The following is a 16,164-nucleotide window of genomic DNA, read 5'->3' on the forward strand; positions in this document are numbered from 1 at the left end:
GAGCCCCGCCACAGCTCGTGTCGGCGGCGGCTGCGGGCAGGGCTATTCCCCCCGCGGGGACCCCGCCGCAGAGCAGCCCGGCTCTGCCCCCGAGGGAGAAGTGGTCAAGTGATTTAATATTCAGCACTCCCAAACGCAGTAATGAATTTGATAGCCAAAGTGATCTGCTCACCCAGCCAGCTGAGAGGGTGTTTGAAGGACGATCCAAGCCCGTAGCCAGGCAGCGTGATATTTTCTTGTCATCAGCCTCCTGCCTATTCCTTTCCACTCCAGGGCAGTTAATCATAAATGAGATATTTGTTCGATGCTGTTTTCATGCATGCTCTGCCCTGTCTCCGTGTCCAAGAGACCGTGAAGTCAGTGGGTTACATCCCACCCTGATTTCGGCAGCCTTTGCAGGAGAGCCACCTCTTCCAGGGACACCCAGATCGAACCGCACGTTTTGGCTGCCAAAGGCTTGGGCAAAGCTGCTAGTTTTCTGCAGGGAAGCCGAGCATCCCAAAGTGCATCTTCTCTTACTTACAAACGTGTCTTAAATCCAGAGTGCTTAGGGCAGCTCAGAGCTGGTATTAGCAGAGCCGTTGAATGCACCCTGGGCACCTCCGTGCTCCGCTGCCGGACCTGGGGGGTTGCAAGTCAAGGGCTGGGGAGAGGCGGACAGGTTTCAGTTACAGACTCATATGCGATAGCGTAATTCATTTTTGGGCCTGGCCCAGAGATGCCCTGAGTCCCTGGGAGTGTATCCGTTATCTTCAAGGAGATTTGATGCTGTCGGTTCAGCTTCTGCCGCGCTGGCCTTGCTTTCTGCGAAGCTCTTCCAGGGGCCGGGAACACGCGCTGTGGTGCAAGGGGTTAGCACATGGCACATGTGTACAAGGGGAAATGTCTCTGCCGCAGCGGTGGAGAGGAGAACGAGCGGTATCTTGCAGATTTACTCCTCGTAAAACACCTCTATCTCTCCGTAGGTATCTGCAGATAATCTCCTGCCAGGTGAACCCAGAGATGTTTATCGTGCCGCTTCAGCAGTGTTAACAGCCAGTTAGCAAACCAATGAACTTTGAAATACAGGGAGAGCAAAAATAGGGTCTAGAGTGCGTTTATTTTGGAGTCAATAAAAAAAGGTTAAATAATAATAGTGAACTTTTCCAGGGTGGGTCAGGTTAAACAGCAAGGAAAGCAAAGCATTTTCATAGCGCTATAAGACTGTTTTGCACGCGCTGAGTTTCAGTTACAAAGACAAATGATAAAAACTTTGCTTCCCACTGAGATAAAGTGCTGTGGTGCTGAGTACCAGACAAATGCCTGCAGAAAGCCAAGATAAATGTGGCTTCAGAAGGGATCAAAACTACTCTGAGTTCCAAGCATTAAAAAAAAAAAAAAAATCTATATTCGATTCACAAGGTTGTGTAAAATTAAGCAATTTTAGCTCCGGGTGGGACTTTTCCCTTGCTTTCTGTCTTTGTCCCCGCTGTGTCTTTCCCGCTGTGTGCCGTGGTGCGGGCTGGCTGGAGGCTGTTCGGAGCTCTGCCGGTGTTGGACCGAGGCCATCCCGCTGCAGCGCACTCGCTGCTTTGCCCGGGGTGGGAGCGTGGTGGTTTTTTGTCCGGTCATGTCACGTTTTAATTAGCGTGCCTCACACTGCTGCTGCTCCTCGCTGCTGGTCAGGGAGCTCGGGCGCAGCACAGGGCTCTTCTTCCTCTCCGTCTTCCTCCTGGGGACAGGCTCTGTTCTATCCCAGAGGCGAGTCCCACACTTTCCCCCGTTCTTTTGTTTCTGAAGCCTGTGTGGGTTGGTTCCCCACTGCTTTGTCTTGGTTTACCGAACCAGGGGGGGTTGTAAAGGGTTGGTTGCGGCTTGAGCGAAACCTACAGACCCTGTTGGGGAACGGCGGGTGGAGAAGTGGGGGGACTGCTCGTGCTTTTGGGTGCTATCAAGTGCAGGGGCTTGCAGGACCAGGACCTCATCTGCAAAATTTATCAGCAACCCAAGGCAGTCTTCGGGAATCATTGGGATCCTTTGGGATCATTTGCCTTATTTATAGGGCTTTCGGAGAGGCCAGGCACTCTAACCTGGGTGGTCCTGAGGGCACCAGGGGCAGCGTGGACGGATGCATACCACAGTAAAACAACTGTCAACAAAACTTCCATCCTCGTCAGAAATCCTGTGGCAGCAGAAATCGGACGGAAGAGGCTGGGCACGAAGAAAGTTTTTAATTTGCCACGACAGGAAACAAAGCTGTGTCTTGTCAAAAAATTCTAGCTCTGCCTGTCACGTGTCAGCAGTCCTCACGATGACTTTCTTGTACTAACGTGGCTTTACAGAAACGAGCTCAGGGAAGGAGTTGCAGCAGTTTACGAAGGAAGGAGAGGCTTAGGCAAGCGCGGTGCCTCGAATTGCGTTTGGTACGGCAAGCGTCGACCCACGCCACGTTTGTATTTGACTCTTAGTTTTCATATTGAAGCAAGTTGCTGCTATTCCCGTTGCTTTGGCGGCGTGGCACAGTGGTGCCTGGGCTCTCGTGGGGACTGGGAGGGGGGGTACCGTCGGACACGAGAGCCCACGGGACACGCTGCCTCCCCTGTTGCTCCTCTCAGGTGGGAGTAAGTCAGGAGCCTGGTGGTGGGAGTTATCCTCCCACGAGAGGTGGCGGCAGCCGTGCCCGTCGCGTGGGCGGGAGGGCTGCTCGGCGGGCGCAAATGCACGCAGTAACGTGTTTCCCAAGGGCGGGCTCACCCCAGCGCCGCCGGTGAGCGGCGGCCCGAGGGCCAGCAAAGTGCAAACTCCTCCCGAAGGGTTGCTGCCGAAAATACATCAACGACAGAGCACGCCTGTCAAAATTGCTCTCAGTCAGGCTGCTAATGACATGGCACTCACAAGGGTGGGACGCGTGCCCAGTTTCAAAGACCCTTTGCCCTTAAGGCACCCATTTGCCGAGGGCTCAACGCTGGAAATAGCAAAGGACTTTAATGGGGAACTCCGGAGGATTGTGCAGGTTCAGGATTTGAAGCTGTCGAGACGCACGAGATAAAACGCAGTTTTAAATGTATGTTTCAGCTCAACTGTGATGTTAAGACAGCAGTTCTGTAAAACTGCCAGCAAAATCATTGGCAATCCCGATCAAATTATCTTAAGCACGGTAACTTCATTTTAATTGGTCTGTCTCAGTGTGCGCTTGGAACAAGGGGGTTTTAATACTTTACAAAAAAAACCCAACCCTGATGTTTGATTTGATTCAAATGAATTCTTACTGCTGGGTAAGGAGAAACGTAGGGTGTGTTTGCAGGTGGACGTGTCTTTGTTTGTAAGGACTCATAAAAACTTAAGCGATTATTTTTAAAATGTTGCTGACTCTGCCTATGCAAAGGCTCTCTTCTCCACAATGAAGAGATCGCAGAGGGCAGGAGGAGCTCCCGTACCGAGGAATTTTTCACTTTGACCGCCGAGTCCTCTTACCTTTCGGGTCCTTCCCTATAGCACAGGGTGTAGTCAATCAGTGATTGTCATAGGAACCCTTTTTGGGGTGGTCTTGTCTCTTGCAGGGAGAGAAATTTTTCATTGAAAAAATAGTGAATGGGCAGGTTCCAAAACGTGTGGAGGAGAATTAGTCACCCAAATTCCGCTGGCATTCAGCACATCTCTGTCTTCTGAAAACTTCTCACTCGTCTCACCTCTCTGGTTATGGAAGTGCCTTCTCAGGATAGTTTGGGGACGGGGGAGTTGGTTGAGGACAGGGAGCACATTGAAGTTGAGGTTTTTTTCTTGCCAAATTAGTTTCAAACAGTTGTTCTAATAAACACATTAAGTCTAATGAGGATGACAAATTTGTCATTTAATCAAAGACTTCTGTGTCTTCTGGGATTCTAGGTGGAGCTGGATTCTAGGGCAGACTTTGAGCAGGAGACACTTGTATTTCCCTTCTCCTTGCCCATGTATGAATTTTATCTCCTTCACCTTTCCTTCCCTCACGGTCAGCAGTGACAAAATTTGTACCTGCGTTCACACCAACCACTGTACTGATGCAGTATAACTTAAATTAGAGGGTAAACACGTAAAGCCTGACGCAGATCCAGGTTACCAGGGAGCTGGAATATTTTTATGCTGGGGTTGTCTGGGGTGAAATCCTTCATTTTCCAGACCTGGCCACTCAACTACATTATCTCTCATTTTAGGGGAGCACCTGCGAATCTGCCCGCAAGGCTATACCTGCTGCACCAGCGAGATGGAGGAGAACTTCGCAAACAAAAGCCGAAGTGAATTTGAAGCCATGATGAAAGAGGCTGGTCGCGCTGTGCAGACGACCCTGACAGCGCAGCACAGAAGCTTTGACAGTAAGTAAACCGGCGCGGTTCCCCCCCCTGCTCGGGATCCAGTCGCTGCTTAACTTTCCAAGCACTCTTCGAGCCGGGGATTCGTGTTCAACACGCGTTCCTCTGCGTCTCGCTCAGTCGTTCGCATGAAACGTAGACCTTAAACAGGAATCGTACCTCTGGCAGTGTTTTTGCAAGACCAAGACATTCGGAGAACTCCATTTCAGTGAAGCCATTGCAGGAGGCCGGGCAGGCGCTCGCACCAGCAAATTGTGTACCTTGGCACTGACGCAGCTTTTACAAGCGTGCTGTAATCGGGTCTTACCACAGCAGCATAACATTTGAGGTCGTGATGTAAAACTTGGCACTGGGCCTTGAGCCGTAAATTGAAGAATATGGTAAAGGTGACTGGATAGCTCTCAGCAGATGGGGAGAGTTTAAGGAGGCATGGATTTTTCTTGTCCTTTCCATATGGAATGCAAATGAAAAGGAGGTTAGTTCACATTAGACATTCATAACTTTCAGCTTCATACAAACATCAGAAAGCGTTGTACAGCAGTGCAGGTCTTCGAGACTGTAGCACGTAAGATGTTGTGGACAAACATGCTCACCAAGGTACTGTATCCCTCCTAATGTGCTAAGCAAAGGCTGAGGATGGCTCTCTTACTTTTATTGTTCCCTGAAGAATCCATTTTGCAGTGCACAGTAAGCCTCAAGGTCTGAAGGCCGCTGGAAATAAATGGTTTATTGGCAAAATTGAGATGACCTATGATTCAGAAACTGTATCCATTATCAGATTTTGAAGAAGGTCAGACATTTAGAATCATGGTCCTCCTAACTTTATCAACAGTCATCATATGGAGTTATCGTGAAAAGAACAGGAGTTGGGGAAAGAAGCTATAATAGCCAGAAAGGTGGAACTGGAAATCTCAAGCAGTAAATAATAGATCTAAAGAAATAAGCCTGACCTTCAGGGAGCCGATAACCAAAATTAAGTGCTTTTACACTGAATAGAAAGAAAAGGCAGTGCATCTCTGCAAAATGCATTGTAACTGTGTGGCCCGGGTTCACTGCAGTGAAGGCGTTCCTTTAAAAGCTCAAAATTAATTGATTTTCACCTGCCTTAAAAGGCTATAACCAGGGTTTTCAAGAGAGTCCTACAGTGCTGGTTGCTCAGACGGAGGTCTGAATGGGACCTGACGTAGCTGCCGCTGCGCGCGCTCGCTGAGCTCTGAAATCCAGCCCCTGGCAGGGCATCATGCAGGGCGTCCCTCAGCCTTGGCACCCTCTCCATCCGTCCAGCGTTGGCTGGTATATCAGCTACTTATTATTGCCACAGACACTCGAAAGAACATAGCTCTATGTCTGTCATGGAAAAGAGTGCAAAATTTGATGGAAGCTTTGAGGATTATATTGACGAGCAGAAATTGCCTGGTGAACAACTGCTTTAGTACGAGTGTGATGTTCTGGGGGATTAATAATAATAACAGCACTAAGAATAATAGTAAGCAAACCTAAGCATGTGAAAGGGGGATGCTTGTGTTGAGGTGACGATTAGATCTGTAAGGGATTTCCTGTTTGGTTTTTTGTTTTCTTTTGTTTATTCCCCAGCATTTTACAAAAATAGAGCTTTATTTCTGTGGTGCATACCCGAGTTTCTTTTAAGCATCAAACAAAGTAAGTGTTCAATAAGCCAAGTATTACTTTTAACAGACCATAATGCACAGGTAATTGGTGTTTTGCAGTGGGAATAACCTCCCTTGAGCCCGCAAGGCCAAGAAGATGTCTCCTGCTCCCATTATACATTTTTAACTTCTGTAGCAGTCAATATAGAGTTTATAACTTATGCAAGACACGATTTAAAAAAAAGTCATCATATTGTGTGTGAGTTTCAAGCATGACTTTACCTATAAGCAGTATTATTAATTTTTCTTTAGCTACTGCAGAGATGGTTTAAAATTGAGGGAGTTCTGGTGATGGGGCAATGGAGTCCCCTCAGCTTCCTAAAGCAATGCCATAGAAACCACCCTATCTTCCAGTTAATGTTATTAAGCTCACAGTTAACAAGTTGTTTTACGGGTAGTGCTGTTTAGAGCTGCTCAATAAGAGATTTTCTTAACATCACATTGATGAGCTCTGGTCTTCCTGGCACCGAATGCCTGGTTTTGTCGGATTTCCTCAGCAGCAGCATGGAGTGCAGGGCTTGGGTTGCAGAAGTGTTGATGCGCAGCTCGTCTTCACCTTGGGGGTTTTGTTTGGCCTTAGGAGGACATAGTGGGGGAGACTCCACTGGACGGGGACGTCCAACCCTTTCTCAACGTATTTGCAGCCTGGAGGTCAGCTTATTCATAGATTCTCTGCTAGCAGGAGTGGCACACTGAATTTTAGGCCTGGAGCTCTGTTTTTTAGATTCATCACGGCAAATCTTGCTTCTGTAATCTCACCGCTGATCATGGCGATAGTCCCTACTTGTAAACTGCCCTGAAGCTCCAGCTAGAAAATAGCAAGACTACAGAGATCTGCCTCTGAAGTAATATTCTCCATGCTAGTGTTCAGCATTTTGCTTTGGAGAATAATTCATCCTTGCAGGTCAGGGTCTGTAGAACCCTAAATTGTCAGAGCCCCTCTATTCTGAGCTACGGCTTTGTCTCACTGCAAGGAATTATGATTTGTTTCAGTCTCACTTGGCTGCTTTTGGGACGAGCACTTTGTGGGCAGGAGCAGAGTGTCCTTTATCTCATACAAAGTATTTTTAGAGAAAATATATGTATGAAATATAGATGACATACGATAGGTATAGCCGTATATTCAAAAGTGATATATGTGGAATAGGATCCTATGGTTTGAGTGCTCTCTGCATAGCGGAGGACACGTGCCTTCTGGGATGCCCTTCCTCCAGGGTCTGCCAGGGCTAAATTTAAAGTTTAACAGCCTGCAGTATTGCTTAGCTGCTCGCCGGTGCATTTGTCGGTTTGCTTTTGTTTACTGTAGTTAGCGGGATTTGGGGGCGTCAGATTCGAGCTACACATGTAGTCATTGGCTTGCTGTTAACGTTTTAGCTGAAAAGGTAGTACTCTGCTCTACGACGGTTTTAATTTAAAAAAGAAAAAAAAAAAAAAACAAAAATGTGAGCAGTGGGAGTGTACGCTTTTGATAAGTCAGTGTTAGGGAGGACGCTGAGGTCAGCGTAGCGGTATTTCATTAGCAGGATTATACACGCATATTCGCTATATTCCCTGCTCTTGGTCAGGCAGAGAGGGGGATGTAGTTACCTGGGTGGACAGCCTGTGGGGGGGGCGTGCTGGAGGCTGCTGGGTTCGTTTTGGTCAGCGTTTATTTGCCTGGAAAATTGTACATACCCCATACTTTAAAAGAAAAACGTGAGTAATAAAAGTGAAAACAAGACAGGGAGTCTTGGAGGGACCGGGGACAGTCTCTGTTGGGACTGGTACTAGGTGTCGTTTTAAAGATGCTACCAACGTTTATATGTGCCTTGGAGATTTTAATGGCAGAATGTTCTTGTTTTCAAACTGGTATCATCTCAGTGGATGGGACATTTTTGGTATCTGTTATTATAAAATTACATACTTTGACAAAGAACTTCGTTCAAGCGAATGGTTTGAAGAAAGCGGTGAGAGCTGGCTGTTGCCCCCTCTGCCGGCTGCACGACAGGAGTTAGCCAGCAAAGGGCTTTGGCTCTTGAACTGTGCTGAGAGCGAGTTATAAACATTGGGCAGCTTTGGGGGAGATTCCTTGGGAAAATTGGCGCTTTTTTGGCATATCACACAACTGTGTGTCAGCGTTGCACAAAGTCACGGGACTCCTGTCCTTCCCAGTGAAACTGGTGCCTCCGTAATCTGCCTGGAAAAAGCTTTGGACCATTGAAGAAGGGCTAGAGGGGTGCCTGGTCGCGTCCGGAGCCGGCGCAGCCCGGGATGGCAGCGCGGTTTGGGGCTGCAGGGCGGGCAGAGGGGGCGGCAAGAGGGAGCAAGAGCCAGCGGTGCTTGGAGCGACGGCGAGGGGCTGCAAGCAGCAAGGAACAAGGCTGTTTCTCTAGTCTTGATGAAAGCTCACTTGTTGAGAGTCTAATCCTTGTCTGTCTCTCTCTTTTCTCCCTTTTTTCCCCCCACTTAAATCACTTTTTGACAATACTGCCATGTTGTGCCAATCTTTCCTTCCCAATCGTTTTGGTACGCTTAGCGAGCGCTCCCTGTGTGACTGCTGACCTTTAGCTGTGAGCCAGGAAATCTGTCCTTTCAGAATTGTTTCATGTTTTCAGGAAATATCAACAAGCCGAACCAGAAATCTTGGCTTTTATTCCACGCTGCACAGCCTGAAAACTATTTGTAGCTCTCACAATTTCTGGGATTTGTAAGCTGTGGCAATCAAATGCAAGTTAAAAATTATGTATTTTATAGGTCGCTGGTCATTGGGAAGTTGATGTCATGTAAAAGCTTTTGTAATGTCCAGGGTCGGCAGCTGGAAATCACATGTGCTGAAACACAGACCATGCAGATAATTAACATTATTTATGAGTTAGTTTTAGACAGTTACATATTTCTTATGAAGATGAATCATTGTTTTAAATGTTACAAGGTAGGGAACGTCCTAGAAGCTGTTACACGCTGATGGTTAAAATTTTCGAGATTTCTAAAGGCCTTGTTTAAAATTCAACCCAATGTGTCTTTGTCAGAGGAGCTGACTTATTTAACGTGCAGTACCTGCAGTTTCATCCCCTAAAAGTACAGTTTGGGGATATATATACATATATTTATTTTCATATACTGTGGATGCTGAAGGAAGCTGATGGGGAGGCGGTGGAGTAAACCCAGCAGGCAAAGCTCTGTCCTACCCTGCTGACTTTAAACCTGGACTACAAAATCCATCCTGAATCTGAATTTTGCAAGTGTTTTTCTCAGTTGGTGGTAACATGAACCGAGCCCTGCCAGCCTGAAATTTTAAGGTATCTGAATTTGGTGCCCCACGCACCAAAAGAGGTGTTCTAAGAGGCGTGGGACTACTCTGTGCGGAAAATGATTGAGACAAGACCGGAGCGATGAATAGCCGGGCCACGGGGGCTCTGCAGTGCCTGCGTCCCCAAACGCCCTGCCCCAATGCGACTGCTCCGCGCTTCCGGTGTCCTGCTGCCACCACTCTTGGCGGCAGCTGTTTCAGGGTTTGGATTCGGTGAGGTGCTGTCTGAAAGATGTATAGAAACAGAAGAAAAATTTTCCAGGGGCTGGTTATGCCTCAAAATATGGAAATGCCGTTGTGTTTTGAAACTAATTCCTTTGTTTCAGGGGTTGTGGAAGGGAGCGCTTCTGGGGTCAGCGCTGTCCCTCTGGCAGTCCCAGCCCGTGCTTGGCAAGCTGGCTGCCACCCGCTGCCCCCGGCATCGGCACCAGCTGCTCCCTGCAGCCAAGCGTTTGGGTTTGGGCTCTAAATGTATTGCTTTTGATCCAGAGGCCCTTAATTAGCTGGGGACCCTCTTTTTTTTTTTTTTTTTTTTTTTTTGTGGTAACTCCCCAGGCTGGGGCTCTGCCCCTGAAATTGTGGTGTGTGGCCTCAGTCGGTGGCCTTGGCCGTGGGCTCAGCTCTGCGGCGGAGAGCCGGCCGCCGGGGCATCCTCGGGCAGGCGGGAGGCGGCAGCGGGTCCCAGCTCCCCGCGGGGCAGCAGGCTCAGCCGTCCCTACCGGCACGTGGTGGGGGCATGGGGATGACTTCCACAGCTCACCTGGTGTTTGCCTTTCTGAACATCACTCTTGCGTTGGCCTTCTGCCGGTCTCATAACCGAACATCTAATATCAAGCAGTGGCTGTGCGCAGGCATCTTTTCCAAACTGGAAGGCATAAACAGACCGAAAACACTTCAGCCCTCAAACAAAAAGTTTGTAGAGTCAGGGAAACTGAGGAAGGGGAGAAGAGAAAATTGAGAAGAGGAAAGTCTTTGAGACAAGCAGGAATCTTAACAATATCTGTGAAAATTATGACTTTTCCTAGTGACATGACAAGGAAACAGGATGAGAAGAAACCTGAGAATCAGTCGGTTTTGCTAAATAAGTGTTCATTGCCCGCCCTGTGTTTCTCTGACAGGCATGGGGTACCCTGTTTGGCAAAATTGGGCTACTGAAAGTGCTGTTAATTGTGTTGTGCCCCCTCCTGCATGGCGCTTTGGGCAGCATTATTCAGAAGACGACCAGTTCCTCCCCAGCTTTTTCTCTGGGACGCGTTACGAAAAGTACTTGTAAGAGGGGCTACCAAACATGATTCTGATTAGGGTTGGTTTGGGGAAGAGAGAGAACATCCTTTAACCTGGAAATAAAAAAAGCAGGGTGCCGGGCAGATCCAGGACGGAGAAGCAAATAAGGGGGTTCCCTTGGAGGCCTCCTTAGGAGGAAGGCAGCAAGCACCCATGCTCGCCGCCGTCCTTGTTTCCTCCAAGGAACCACCTTAAGAAGACCCCAGCACGAGGCAGGATTGATGCCAGTCCGGCCGTCGCTCCCCCGCAATCACAGTCCGCAGAAAGAAGATACTTTCATGTGTGGGGCTGAGCATCTCATTTGGTATTTATGGTTTCCTGGAATGGGGTGCGGCGTCTACTGAGGCGCATTCCTGGGCTCAGCAAGATTAATCCTGACAGGTAGCCGCCTCGGGGAAGCAAACGCTCAGGCTCACCTGTAACAGCTCCAGCACCTGGAGTTTTCTCCCCCCTTCCAGCCACTTCTCTTCACGTTTAATCTGCGAGGCTCCGTTCTGTGCTGCGGGGTATATTGCAATGTACGTGCAGCACTCTGCTTAACAGATGGCATAGGCACAATATTCTCTTTTATAGAAAGAAAAGAGAAGAAAACGAGGCAGTGGCTGGGATGAGAGCGCCGCACTGGGGTGCCTTCTGCTAGGGCTCCCCCACCCCAAAGAGATGAGCTGCTTCACCCCCGCAGAAGTCAGGTTAGGTAGAAAAGGTAGATCGGGCATCTCGGTTTCAGCAGCTGTCACCATGTTTTGTCACACACTCAAAAAAAAGCTGCCTCTGAGTGCTCAGAGAACAGTGAAATGTGCATCTGCTTGGGGACACAAAGGAAAGCACCTGCTCTTCCGAGATACTGGATGACAAAGGCGTATTTTGCAAGAAATTAGTGATGTCCAGATAGTAATTTCAGAAGGAAGTTGTTGGCAGCGTTTATTTTAACACTGAGGAATCAATGCACAAATCTCTTTGAAAACCTCTGATTTCCCAGAGCAAGCAGCCACGCTTTTATTACAGGCGCTGGATGTGGCCTTCAGTGGCTGCAGAAGCATTATGCCGCACTGGCCAGATGGAGGTCAGAGCAGTGGAACGGGAGACGAACAGCGGAGGCTTTTCTGCATGGCTCTCCTTCAGAGCCTGTGTCTTGAACCAGTTTACACTCGGCCGTCTTCCAGCAAGTTTACTGGTTTCCACACGAGGCAGTTTTCACCTGTCAGCTCTCTGATGCTCAGCGTTTCCCATAAGACTAAAATATTAGGATTTCCTGAGCTGCTCTTATTGCAAAGAAATGTAGGTGCTCTGAATCAGCTCTTGAGTTGGTAATTCCCCCCAGCTTGGCATTCGCCAAGAATTCCTAGCCAGGTGCTGTAGTAATTTGGGAGCATCCAGAGGCAAGGTGCTGTCCCTGCGTACAGACCAGCATACCCAAGAAGCTTGAATATACGCTGCTGAAATATGTGGCATGTCCTGACATAGAGGTTGTATTATTTTGAGTACTTCAAGATGTCTGTTCTCATTTGAGATGATAGAAGCACTTTGTTCTCTCTCACCAGAAATGCTCGCAGCAAACTGTTGATTCTGTTTTATTAGCTATTGGCATTGAAGTAGCACGTCCATAGAGCCAAGAAGCTTCTTGTTACTGTAACGCACTGCAGGGCATCCTGCCTGTCTGAGACTCAACCTGTGGTCCAAGGACTTTGTTTAAAAACAAGAAGCGACAAAAACGCTCGGTTTGGGTGAGTCGAGTATGGAGGGAAGAGATGAGTGGAAGATTATACAATAGGTTTGTGCTAGAGGTGGGAACAGAAACCAAGTCCCTTGGCTTTGAGTAAGGTGCGGGAGTACCAGAAGTCCCCGTAGTCCATAAAATGCAGTGATCTTCTTCTGGTAAGAGAAGAAAATACATCATGTCACCCCATGGCTCACAGGCATTTATCAACCAAGTCCTTTTAAAGCATTCATTCCCAGTGCCCCCCACCTAAGAGGGAATAGGCACTGGCTCCAAATGCTCGTGGGTCATTGGTACGAGTGGGTTTTTGTGTAATGCTCCTTCCAAAGTGGAAGTAATGATCAAAACCATGAGGAAGGTCTGCAAACAACTTGTATAAATGAGAGCAAGGATGTAAGAGTTTTTTTGGCATCTGGTAACCTGTGAGATTAGGGTAGTTGGGCTGATTTTTAGAGCGTAGCGTGAGTACCAGTGGTACCAACGGGAGCTTGAAGGTGCTCTGTGCTTACGAGAACTAGGCTGAGAATTGATCTATCTACAGGGAGGGTCAAAGGTAATCCCTCCTTGGGGTGGAAAGAGGCTGAATGCCTTCACTGACAAACGTTTCACCTTTATATTTGCCATGGCTGTTTAAGGATGCTTCACTTCTCCTCCCCTTTTTCATTCTCATTTAATTTCCTCCCTTCGGACCAACACAGCTTCTTGAATTTAAAAGTACAGTTAACATGCTGTAATCCATGCAGAGCTTTTTCCAGTACCTCACTTCCCTTCCAGGCTGGGTCATGGTATTTTGATTGTATTTCTTGTATTTTCTGAAATTAGCCAGGTTAGAGGGAAAGAAAACCCTCATTTTACCCAGCAGTTCATAGCTACTTCTGAAGAAACTCGGTAGCGTTAAGTCATTCTCGTTAAACCTGCAGATTTGGCCAAGACACCAGTGTGCTGGGTTTGTTTCACTGTGAAGGGAAATAGAAATGAGAAAACCCAGCCTTCGCGGGACCCAATTCTGCAAAATGCGAGTCCAGCATCAGGTGCTTTGAGTCGGTGGAGCCAGGCGTGGGATACACCACGGATTTTGCTTCAGCTAGATTGCCTTCTTTAGGAGAGGACATGTAAAAATGGTAGTTTTGTTGGGGGCCTGTAAAGAAGTCTCTTTAGAAATACTGCCTCCGCATCCACTGCTGTCCCGGCTGGATCAGTCCTTTGCAGAAAGTTGCTCCGCATTGCCCAGCAATGATTCCTGCTGGCCGAGGGGCCACACGTCTTGCCCAAAGGCCAGCATCAAAGCAGCCCCTGTAAGAGCCCAGGTAGGAAACAACGAGACTGCGTTCATTACTAGAGAAAATAAATAAGGAATCAGTTTTTCCCTCTGAAGCGCCTTTTTATCGATTACCTAGCTTTACTTTTGCATGTCATGCTGGAACTGTTGTCTCCATTTGACGTAGCTACTTCTCCGAGAGGGATACGTACATTTCCACGTTGATCGCTCCACCTGCTCCTTAAAACAACGACCTTAATCTCTTTCCCTGGCTCTGCCTGCGAGAGCTGCCAAATGATACTGTGAAACAAAATTAAACAAAACAGGGAAAATTATCATAAAGAGAGCCACAAAAATTGCTTGGATTTTCATTCTTATGAAAACAATGAGGGCTGTGATGTTTTGCAAAGCAGTACTGTCAAGAGCAGGAATTCATTGAAACTCAGCGGCGTGGAAGTGTTGATAAAGGGAGGGGGTCAAATACATAGAAAAATATATATGTAGATATGTAGACAGGTGTGCGTATTTCCCTTGAAATGGGGCAAGCCCCAGTTTCAGGAATTGCTGTATTCCTCATAGGTGTCACTGGGGATGAATATTGTAGTATGTTTACATGACAAGAGGTAACAAGCTTGTTCATATGACTCGGGAATGCCACAAATACCTAGTTAAATGCGAATGCTGAAGTGTGGTCTCCAGCCGTTCTTAAACAGAACCGAAGCCCCAAATCGGATACAAAAAGAGGAACGGCTTCACTGTGAATACGGGGGGCTTCAGTCTTATGGTTTTCATTTCCAGAAGGGCTTTGCGAGTGCTGCGCTGCTGAGCACCCCAGCGGCGACTGTCCCTGCTCTGCAGTTTCCCAAGCTGCACAGCAATGATAAAAATAAATGAACAAACCCAACACCCCCAACCTCCCTCCCCAAAAGCCTGAGACAGCTGGGAGCTGGGGATCAGACTGTCAGTTAATCAAGGCTGGGGGAAATAATGTTTGTTACAATTTAAGATTAGTACCGAGTCTGGATTCAGCTTTTAACCCACTGGAGATAATTGAGCGGCTTCCTACAGCCCCAGCGGTATAGCGAGTCACTTGTAAAATGCAACCTCTGTTTTAATGCTGCTAAAAATGAATAAATTGGTCCTCAAGGACTAATGAATGCCAATAAAAGTATTGCGCGGCAGCATGTAGTAAACTTGTCGTGGGGGAAATGGCTGGAATTTACTTTCCTGAGAGCGGGATTTCGACTCTCTCCTAGTGCGCCCGTCTGTGCCCGCGGCTCTGCTCCTGCCCTCCTGGTCGCAGGAGAAGCAAGGGCTTAGGTGGAAATATCCAAGAGTAGTATATAGCCCTAATTTGTTTGCTTTGCGCGTTATTTGTGGCATCTGAGGGCAGAAGTAGAGCATCCTGTTTGTCTTGGTTCGCTGTAAATCAAGGACTTGCCTGTATCTTTGCTCTCCAAATTTGGCTCCCGGTTAATAACGGTAGAGAGGTAGCGTTCCTCCTCCTCCTCCAAGGCTCGCCGCTTTGGCTGGCATCAAGAGCCCGGGAGCACTGACGGATCCTCCTCCTTCCCACTTCCGAGTGAATGGGAAGGCTGCGCGGTTGGCTGTGCCCATCACAAAACCAGACAGTATTTTAAAAGTCGGGCGTGCATTTGCCGCAGCTCCGAAAAATCACGGCTATTGCAAACCTGAATTTTGTCCGGCTTGAGGAGCTCTTTGAAATGCATAGAATTGTTCTTGTTTCTGCAGGATTTGGCATCATCTGCTTTTTGTGTCTGTGGCAGCAGTTTTTAGTCAGGTTGGAGAGGATGTGGTTGAGGCGAGCCGGGCGAGCTTTCCTCTGGTCCCCTGGCCGCGTTGGGCTCCCTGCAGGTCGGGCTGAAGCCCAGCCCCAGAGCGCGTTTGCCTTCCTGGTAGTGCCCGACCTGTCACCGCCAGGTCCCTGGACCTGGTACACAGTTCAGCTGCTGTGTGACCACGTCTGCTCTATGAAACAGATAAGAAACACTGAATATTTTCATGTTTGCATGGTCCGTCACGAAAAAGCAAGAAGGTGAAAGACTGGAACGGAGATCTCGTGTGCGGTCTTAATTCACGCCTCGCTCTCTGGCACAAATATACTATTCATATTCGCTCTCTAATGATGCGATCCTAGACTATTTTTTTCTCACAGGCCCCTTGCCTCTTGCAGGGCATATGATAGATGATGTCTGCTGAATCATCATCATTTGTTGCGTAGCGTGGTGCAATATTTACTGTACAGCAGCCAAATCCTGCGCTCAGTACATAATTATTAATTTCCTCATAGGCTAATTAAAGATTGTATCATAACGCACGCGCATCAGGGAGCTGAATTAAGGTTTCACCAGCAACTTGAATTTTTTCCTTTCCCTGAGCATGGTGATGTTTGGCTTTGCGATTATAAGGTGAGACTTGACCGTATTCGTTACGGATGTAACGTAAGGCCCCGCTTTCACCCCAGAGATTCTGGTTTGTAGCGTCAAATCAGCGGCGGCCAGTTTGGGAGCCCAGTGCCCTGGTAGCCCCCTTCCCTACTTTGCAGGGTGCCCAGATGTGAGCCGCTGGCCCAGGAGCCGCATCCCCGAGCGGAGGGGCAGCCG

General features: G+C 48.1%; 1 protein-coding gene across 1 annotated transcript in view; it reads left to right on the forward strand.

Annotated features, from left to right (window-relative positions):
• Positions 1-16,164, forward strand: part of GPC1 (glypican 1) — a gene marked incomplete at its 5' end in the record, with an annotated part of 209,458 nt that overhangs the window by 102,403 nt on the left and 90,891 nt on the right. Inside the window, one exon of the mRNA XM_082486860.1 lies at positions 4,170-4,328. Within this exon, the coding sequence (XP_082342986.1) occupies positions 4,170-4,328 (159 nt within the window). The remainder of the gene's footprint in view (positions 1-4,169; positions 4,329-16,164) is intronic.

This window comes from Vanellus vanellus, assembly GCF_965231255.1.
Source record: "Vanellus vanellus genome assembly, chromosome: 8".
Classification (NCBI taxonomy): Eukaryota; Metazoa; Chordata; class Aves; order Charadriiformes; family Charadriidae; genus Vanellus; species Vanellus vanellus.